The sequence below is a fragment of the Durio zibethinus genome, chromosome 6 (genome assembly GCF_047325235.1).
Source record: "Durio zibethinus cultivar Kanyao isolate XHJ-2024 chromosome 6, ASM4732523v1, whole genome shotgun sequence".
In the NCBI taxonomy this organism is placed as follows: Eukaryota; Viridiplantae; Streptophyta; class Magnoliopsida; order Malvales; family Malvaceae; genus Durio; species Durio zibethinus.
In genome coordinates, this window is record NC_143167.1 from 31,754,757 (window position 1) to 31,764,470 (window position 9,714).

Genomic DNA, 9,714 nt, shown 5'->3' on the forward strand with positions numbered 1-9,714 from the left:
TTTAAACAACGATCAAACTCCACTTGCTAAAACAAAGGTTAGGCTAAGCTGTTCTGTCCAAAAAGCCACAGAAAATTTACAACTGGTGGGCTCAGGGATTGGTTGTGAAGCCATCACGTGCTTATGGGTCAGGAGCTGAAGCCTAACACCCGTGTGATCTTAAATTGGAAACTATCGTCCATGTGCCTAATTCGGCTCGATTCACTTGGTTTAGAATTTGTATACGGATCATGATACCTACACGTGTACTAAACACGTCAGTCTTACAAATACTCTATCATATCTCCAGTAAACTAAAAATATCCCTACTAAAAAAATCGAATTTATGGTGTTGTGTCTGAATCTTTGTGATTGGGAGCGAGGGACCGTGTTTTCTGAACTGTTTTTAAGTCTCTCTTATTCAGGTTCACAACTCTCAAGGCCATAACAAAAATTCCTGTTAACACCTTTTTTTTTTAAGCTCTGATTTTAGTCATCATTTTGACCTTTGGTTAAGGCAAAGGAAGATCTGAAAATGTTGATGCTTTTTTTTTTTTCATCTGTAAAGCATTGAACAAAAGCTCAGAGATGATATTGGTTCTCTCTGCTCTGTGACTTTTGGGACAGAAGATCGAATGCCCATTTCCCATTGGAAGGTAACTCGGCTGCTCATTTCTTTAAGGTTGGAGTCTTGAGACATTTTGGTTCGGAATTTCATTGTCTTTTAGTCAAGTCTGGTGCTTTTTTGCTTGTTTTGTTAAGGGGAGTATCTGGGTTCGTTCTTTTTTATTTGAAATTACTGATAGTTGTTTAGACAGTTCATTGTAGATCAAGAACTTTGCTTTGGCTTTGGTAGTTTTACCGGCATTGGTAAGATGAGAGGGAAAGTTGTATTTTTGAAATTGGATTCTCATAGTTGAATGTATCTGTAGGATTGGTTAATATTTATTGGTTAGTACGGGTACCAGATTGTTGCAAAAAAGACATATTAAAGAATGCGCAATGGAGCAAGGGGCACATATTGCATATTTGGATGCTCAATTTTAAGATGTTTATTGGTAAAGAAAACGAGGTTGTGATAAGTTTGGTTGCTCTCTTGTGGTGATTCTTATTGATTGAGGAGTGAATCGGATTTTTATTGATGGCATCCATTAGAAGAACACTGTCTCCGCTGCCTCGACAGGGGACTTTAATTACTGGAGAGGCTGAACGTTCAGTTCCTTCTCCATTGTCGAAGTCTTCATCATGTAGTCAGAACTACCTACAGAGTGGTGGATTGCTATCTTCTCCTTTTGGTTTATCGGATTATCAAGCTTTGGTTCTTGGTGTTTTCTCGCCAAGATCCTCTAGGTCTCTTGACAGGTCAAAACAGAAAGGACAAGCTTGGAGGAGGGCCCTTTTTCATTTCTTCATTTGTTTCATAGTTGGTTTTTTGATTGGATTGACACCATTCATTTCCATGGACATTTCTTATAAGAATCCCATTTCAAAGCACCAGGCATTCTCTTTTGAGGTAGCATCAAATGTTGGGAATGTTCAAACATACAACAATTCAGAAAGAAATGTAACGTCAATGATGGACAACTCAGGAGTTGAAAATAATGTCACAATGGAGGCATTGGTGCAGAAACTGGAAATGGTAGACGGCAAGTTAGGTAATGCCCTGACTAATCTCTCACTCCCTCAAGATATAGATCTGGAATCCCATAAGCTTTTGATAGTTGTGACTCCTACATCTGCTCGACCACTTCAAGCCTATTATCTAAATCGTTTGGCATACACATTAAAGCTAGTCCAGCCACCTCTATTGTGGATTGTTGTGGAGATGACCTCACAGTCTGAGGAAACTGCTGACATATTAAGAAGGAGCAGTGTTATGTGTAGGCATCTTGTTTGCAAGAAAAATCTAACTGATATAAAAGACAGAAATGTTCACCAAAGAAATGTCGCACTATCTCACATTGAAACTCATCATCTTGATGGAATTGTTTACTTTGCCAATGAGGATAACATCTACTCAATTGATATCTTTGATCAAATGAGGCATATTAGGTATCTCCTTTATATTTTATATTTCTGTCTAATTATTATGATTCTGCTTATTATGTATTTCCTATGTCTCTTGCTTCATTTCTCTTTTGATGGTACTGTAATGCAAATCTGTTGACTTCTTTTTCTAGTTATGAACCCCTAATGAGTGAAAAAAAAAACCAGAAAGTTTACTTATTGAGATCATGGTTTGTCTCTTCTTTCTTTTAGAGCTTTCAATGAAGCGCAGGAATGCCATGATATATTATCCTAGTAGTGGACTAAAATAGGAATACGATATAACCTACTTGGAAAGATGAGGAATGCATTGTTTTACTTATATCACATGATTGTTCAGCTTCCATAGGTTGAACTTTTTATTTTATTTGTTATTTCTCACAAGGAATTAGTTGTTCCCTTCACTTATGGCAGTTAGCCAAAAAGTTAATCACTGAAGATTCCTCCAGTTAGGCTTCTGTCTTCTCTGTAAGTTTCCTGCCATTCATTCTTTGCATGGAGCACTTTGCTTATGTATTTTAGGTGTCATAGCCACAACCCCTTCTCCCTTTTACATTTGCCTGCTACAGCAGTTTATGTCACTATGGTCTTTATTTATAGGCGGTTTGGGACATGGACTGTGGCTAAACAAACATGGGATAAAAGTAGAGCTATATTGGAGGGCCCTGTTTGCAATGGAACTCAAGTCATTGGATGGCACCTAAATGGATTAAGTAGGGGATTCCGAAGATTCCACGCTGACATGTCAGGGTTTGCCTTCAACAGTACCATACTCTGGGATCCAAAGCGATGGCACCGACCTACTCTTGAATTGATTAGACAGCTTGATACAGTCAAAGATGGCTTCCAAGTTAGTGTTTATTGGCTCTTCTTTGATTGTCTTTAAGTTTGTTATTGTTTCACCTTACTGCAGTGATCATGGCTGTTACTGCCATTTACTACATCTGCAAATTGAGTGAATTTTGGTAGGGAGGAACAAAACAAGAGAAAAGGATGTTGGCAAATCAGATCTGACCTTTTTAATATTTGAGCAGTGAAAAGATGAAAACAAAAGTGAACATAATTGTCCAAAACTTGGTGAGGAAGATTGAGACTTTGTCCTCCAAAAATTAACCCTTGGAAGAGTATTTTGCACCATAACCTATGTTGAAATGCCTTGACGATAGTGTTGGTGGATTTCACTTCAATCTTTTAACGTTATTGACTTGAATTTGCAGGCAAGCTCGTTTATTGAACAAGTTGTGGAAGATGAAAGCCAGATGGAAGGCTTACTGCAGGATTGCTCAAGAATCTTGGTTTGGGATCTTAATGTTGAATCATGTAATTCCTTCTACCCTCAAAAATGGTTGATGAAGAATAATTTAGACGTTATTGCTCCACTTGCATGAAATCCCGGATGTCAAAGGAGTTGATTTCGATTCTCAAGGTGAATGTCAGTTCTTTCTCTAGTAATCAGAGTATTGTTAACAAATTTTTGCATATGAAATGTTAAAAATCAACATGAAAATAAAAGTAATTTTATATTAACCTGGGTTCATTGTGGTTATTGTCTTAGTGAGAGAAAAGAATATACAGGAAAATAAAACAAAAAACTCTGGGCTATCTAATGGATAATGAGAAACCAAACTTTTAATTGTCTTCCTGACTCATTGGGCCAATCCATTGAACAATGAATACTGCACTAGGGCATTGAGACTAATAGATTATCACATCTCGGCAAGCAAACTTTGCTGGATTCTAGGCATGTCAGGGGTTTAGAAATATAGCAACCAGATTCAAACTTTATTCCTAATATTAAACAACTATATATATAGGCTGTAATGATTGATTTTCTATACTTGTTTGATACATGTCTGCAAAGTGTCTCAATTTAGATTTGTCTGATTTTTCATGTTGATTATTTAGGGTGGTAGGAGATGGCCAAGATTTGCATTTCATTGCCAGTGAAGGAGAGTCATAATCAGGTTGATACCAACACTAAGTGGCCAAACATATGGATTGTTAATGTACTTAACTTCTAGCTAAAATGGCAGTATTTTGCAGACAAGGGTAAACATAATCTTTGTACAGTATATTATTTTTCCATTTCTGCATTGCCTGCTCATTTTGGTTGAGAGAAATTTAATGGGACTAGCTAGGAAAGGATGGCCAAATGAAAAGCATCCTTGTGTGATACAGACTGTAATGTTACTTTGGGTCTTATTCTGGTTTAGCTATACTTAAAGCAAAATTAGTTATTTGCTTATTACCTCCAGCTATGCCTTGTAGTGCATTGTTTATCTTGCATGTATCTTATAATTTATTTGTGATGCAGCTTGGAATTCAGCTGTAAATGCGATTTCAAAGTGGCAAGGGCCACTCAATTGTCCTGAACTGCTGAGTACTGGTTTAGAAAAAAATAGCAAAAACTAATACTACTGATATGGACATTGACAAAATTAAACTACAATGATTGATGCCCTATTATGAAAGGACTTTGAGTATACTGTTTTTGAGAAAGAAAACAGTTACAAGAAAAGTGAAAATGGCAAAATTTAATAAGTTAAACAATACAACAAATGAACCCTGTTGAGTTCTAAAGTATAAATATACTCCTTTTACAATATTGGTTAGCCCTCTAATATTTGCCCTATCTAGCTTAACTTTATCGCCTGTTTTTCATGTGAATTTTTCCAGTCATGGAAGCAGAAATTTTCCCAATGAAGTCCCTATTTCTTTGTTTTTCTCCTTGCGCCATTAGCAATGCGGATCTAACTGCTGACCACTTTGGAATTCTGAATTCAACTTAGCAATCATAACTTGTATATGTGTTGAGATCTTGTCAAACATTTCAATACAGGCGTACGGATACCCGAGTGGTTAAGGAGACAGACTCGAAATCTGTTGGGCTTTTCTTCACAATCTCAAGAACCCCATACCCCTTAAAAATCATGGGCCGTTCTTGGTGTGATTCCTTTTTTGCTGAATATATATACACCCCAAAGATTATTCGAAAAGGGGTATTAGGGTAATTACATTGACATTGAGAATGAGTGCAGCTCACTTCATTCTCTTCTGCATTGATCTCTTCTTTTTCTTCACAATCTCGACAACCCCATGGCCATTATCATTCTCCTTCCCTAATTTCTCCAAATGGTTCCCAACCTAGACTTGATACTGGTGGCATTTCTCTATGGCTCCTTCATTGCCTGCTTTATTCTTATGGCTGCCTTTGTCATCTTGATCACACTCTTGCTCACTTTCTCTTTCTCAATCTTCTCCATTGTTTTCATTGATTTATACAATATCTTTTCTTTGTTTTCTCAGTATGTTGGATCTGTAGAGGCTAATCTTGAACTGGGTTTTGTTCTACTTCTCTGCATGTTAATGCGATATGCAATTGTTGCTGCTTCGGCTTCAAAGCCATCAGTTGATCTCTTGGTTTCTCAAATCAGACTAAAGGCCCAATATGCCATGGATCGCATCCATGCTTTGCTGCTTGTCCACGCTAGAAGATTGCAACAGTAATTTATTTCGGAATTAGTGACCAAAAGGAATAAACTTCTCAAGAACATAAAAGAAGAATATTAATTTAAAGATTGCATACAAAATTCTACGACAGAAATTCAATGTTATTCATGTGATTTTACAAATAATTTTCTTGTTTATACACATTTTTTTTTATAATACGTCGTGAGATATCTATTTGGTCTTCTTTTTTTTTTAATTTTCACATTATGATTTTAATTTCGAAACTGGTTGTAATATTAGTTAATATAAAAAAAATTCAACAACATAAAAATTAGTTAGTTGCACTTCATTGTGTTATTAACTCAACAATAATAAATACAAACTAGTCGACTACTTTTTTAATCAATTGAAAGATCATTTAAATTAGTATTTAGAGTTTGGATTAGAGTTTAAGCATGTAATATTTTTTTTAGTCAGATATATAATAAGATAAGAAACTTTAAGGGTTGATTAAAAATTTAAAAAAAAAATAATTATAGAATACTATTATTACATTTTTGTTTAGTCAAACTTCACTCAAAATATTTTTGCATGATCTTTCTCTCCCTGTTTATGTTCTTTCTAGCCTTATTACTTTGTTCTATTTGCTAATCTACAGGCTATGTACTATTTTTCCAAACATTTTTTTATTTGTGTATTCAGTCATGTAGATAGAGTTTGTTTTGACTGCAGAGATTTCTAACTGGAGTGCAATTACATTCTGAGAAACTAACAATCATCTATCGACTCACGATCATCTTTTCTGGATGCCTGAGCCTGACCCTCATCATCTCCTTGACAAGGACCATAAGCCTTGCTGCAAGCAAGAAAATACATAAAATTAAGCATGCACAAGCCAGCAAGAAGCCAATAATAGTAATCATAATGACCCTTGTTAATATTGCTTGAAATCCAACTTTCCCCTCCTTTTTTAGTAACATCATCAACTGTACTTGTTATAAAACTTGCCACCAGACTTGCAGCAAAAGCTTCTAATCCTAAAAGATTGGCTGCGATGCTTGACATGGTTTTAGGTAATTCGGAGTAAAAGAATTCCATATGTCCAATTGCAGTGAAAGCCTCAGCCAAGCCACCTAGGACATTAAATGGCAGCAGCCATAGTGCAGATATGTACACCATGGCTTGTGGTTCATCTGAAAGTCCTTGGATTGCAGTTTCCCGTCGAATATACTCCACAATTGCTACTGATACCATGGATGCACAAGAGCAAAGAAGTCCAATCCCCATTTTTTGTTTCAAACTAAGACTAACTGGTTTTCCTTTAATTTTTGATGCTAAAGGACGAGCTATCCGATCATAGAAAGCAATCCATGCTATAACAGCGATTATCATAAACATACCAAATGAACCTGCTGGAATTTCAAATTTTGGAGTTATATGTCGGTCCATGGTGCCTGCTTGAATTACTAAAAAGGAGCCTTGAGCGATAATCACAGAGAGCATGATTCCCGTCGACCAGATTGGCGTCACTCTGATTAATGCCTTTAGCTCTTCTGCTTGATCTATTGTACAAAGGCTCCATGGGTTTGAAGCATTTCCATCCGAGGTCAAGTCCTGTTGAGGATTTTTTATTAGACAAGCTTTATTCAGAAACCTTAGTTTTTCACTTGGCACGTGAAGCATTGATCCCTTTCCGTGATAGTACACTTCCTTCGTGGGCTGGGATGGTAAGTCAATGTGTCTATTTCTGAAAGAGGCCACTATAACTTGAGCTAAACCAGTGAACAAGCTTCTCCTGGCTTTCAACTTGACGTAGAAGGGAGACGCCAAGTAGAAGGAAAGGGATGACATGAACATTAGCATGACAGGAACACCGAAACCCATTTTCCATCCCAAGTTATCTTGAACATAAACGATGAAAGTTACCGCAATTAGAGCTGAAAATGAGATAGAAGCATAGTACCAACTGAAGAAACTCTGTAAGGTTTCCGGATTGTTTCTCTTCAACTGATCTGCACCAAAGGCTAGGGAAGACGATCTTATTCCGCCGGCTCCAATTGACATTAGGCCAAAGGAAGAATACAAGAGTAGAAGTTGGGTTGTTGTGGGGGATTCGCAAATGCTGCTAAATTGGTCACAATGAGGTCTTGCTTGCGGAAGCATGGCTGTTAACCATAAGAGAACCATCCCCTGTAACATAAAATGGCAATCAGGTTAATTAATTAAAGAGAGAAAAAAAAAAAAAAACAGAGATTCCTTTCACTAATGGCGGCATATGTCCGCACAGAAACTCGAAAAATTTTATCAGGAACTCCTGGGCAGAGCAGTACCATTGCCCTGTTTACTTGAGTAGTCTTATGTTACGTTAATTGGGTATCCTACTCAATCATAAACAAGCCACACCTATAAACAATTAATACATATTTCATTATTGCAATATGAAAAAAATGGTCGGAAATCAGGCTTTTCTGTAAAATTTTTTTATTTCTGTTTCATTCAGATAAGTAAAGAAAAATCTGTGTTGATGAACAAATGCAAGCAAGACCGTCTTTTCAAAAACAAATATTAGCAAAACCTGGCAAAATGAATATACGTTATTTTCAATACCCCACCTTGAAAATTGGAAATGCTATATGAAAGGGACATTTTGGTATTAGGCCTCCACACCGATAATATGAACCAACAAAAACAAAGTGACACAATTGATAACGTGGTCCACTTAAACCTAACAAAATTAAAGCATCACGACGGCAGAAAAGTTGAGGTAATTATAAAATATTGGATTAAACAGGATTACCAGAAAACTGAGAATGGATCCGAATCCGATCATCCGGTACTTTCCCACACAAGAATCGGCAAGAAAAGCACCAATGATCGGGGTGAAGTTGTTGGCAGCTGACCAAACGAAGATCAGATTGGCCGCTTGAGCTGTTTCCAATCCATATTCCTTCGTCAAATACAGTATCATATTTGGTGATAACCCCAGACTCGCCATCCTTTCAAAGGCCTCGTTTGCTGTCACAAATTAAAGTTGCATGAAGGTCAGTGGCCATGCATGCACAAAAAAGAAACGGGGAAGTTTTAGGGCGTACCTAAGATGAAAGGCAGGGTTCTGAAGCCTCCCTTTGAGGTGGTAGGGGCTGTGATCAGGAGGGGTTCTCCCATCGTCTTCTTTTCATCCGAAGGAGTTTCCATTGGATTTTCTTTGGTTTCTAGCCTTCTTTCCTGGCTCTGGAATTTGGCTTGTTGAAGTGCTATCCTACAAACTGAGTAATGAGAGTTAAAACGAAAGATGAACTACGATGGATGATTTTTATTTATTTATTTTGGTAAAAAAATCATTTTAATCTATGACTAGCGTGAATGTGATGGCTTTCTAGTTATAAAAACAAAGTGTGCCCTCCAGGTTTTATCTACGAATCATGATGACAATGTGGATGACATGTGCTATCAAATAACTATATAAATAAATAAATATATATAATTATTATTCTATTCTGTAAAAAAAAAAAAAAAAACACTCATTAAGGGTATCTTTTATTTATATCTATTGAGTTTAGAATTTAAGGTTTAAATTTTAAAAAGACATGTATTTGCAATTTTTTTTATTATCAATGTATAAAATAATAATTTACATATATTTATAAAGGAGGGATTAATTTATATAATATAATATTTAAATTTTTATATATTTTTAACAATTAATTTTAATATATTCAAGGGATGAAATTAAATTATTTTTTAAAATTTTATTTATTTTTCATCCATTAAATCTATTAGAATTAAGAGATAAAAATATATAAGACTAAAAAAATTATACTATATAAAATGATCTTTCTTTATATTTCATATATATTTATATAAATAACAAGTTGTTGGTTTAATCGATTAAAGTTCGTCTTTTTCGATGAAGAGGTATTGGATTCAAATCATGTCGATGATCACTTGTTAGGGTCATATTGAATGCACGATCTGCTGCAGTTACCTATTTTAATTTGTTAAATATAATACATCTTATCCTGACTTGAAGGACTTAATAACTTATTTATATATATATCTATATAAAAATTGCTATTGAGTTAATAAGATTGAGATGTCAATTAATTGATTTAATTGATGAATGAGATTTAGATTAAGTTATATTATATAGAATTTAGACCGATTGATAAAAGTTGATTATATTAGACAGAACTTGATAACTCTTTATTAATAAAAAAAAAAAGTTAATTGTTTTAATTC

The 9,714-nt window shown here is 35.4% G+C and overlaps 2 protein-coding genes across 3 annotated transcripts; one reads left to right on the forward strand and one right to left on the reverse strand.

Annotated features, from left to right (window-relative positions):
- The first annotated feature begins 160 nt into the window (after positions 1-160).
- LOC111286612 (putative beta-1,4-xylosyltransferase IRX9H) lies at positions 161-4,465 on the forward strand. Of its 2 annotated transcripts, XM_089762943.1 has the most exons (5): positions 161-635; positions 798-2,031; positions 2,626-2,875; positions 3,243-3,451; positions 3,931-4,465. In XM_089762943.1, the coding sequence occupies exons 2-4, from the start codon at positions 1,121-1,123 to the stop codon at positions 3,411-3,413; spliced, it is 1,332 nt and encodes a 443-aa protein (XP_089619069.1). In that variant the 5' UTR covers positions 161-635; positions 798-1,120; the 3' UTR covers positions 3,414-3,451; positions 3,931-4,465. The 2 variants fall into 2 exon arrangements, with proteins under 2 accessions (XP_089619069.1, XP_022732402.2); XM_022876667.2 differs by having other exon boundaries at positions 161-2,031.
- Positions 4,466-6,003: 1,538 nt separating this feature from the next.
- On the reverse strand, positions 6,004-8,868 carry LOC111285715 (protein NRT1/ PTR FAMILY 1.2-like). Its single transcript, XM_022875287.2, has 3 exons — positions 8,568-8,868; positions 8,273-8,490; positions 6,004-7,665 (listed from the first exon to the last, which is right to left on the reverse strand). The coding sequence occupies exons 1-3, from the start codon at positions 8,668-8,670 to the stop codon at positions 6,244-6,246; spliced, it is 1,743 nt and encodes a 580-aa protein (XP_022731022.2). The 5' UTR covers positions 8,671-8,868; the 3' UTR covers positions 6,004-6,243.
- Positions 8,869-9,714: the final 846 nt, after the last annotated feature.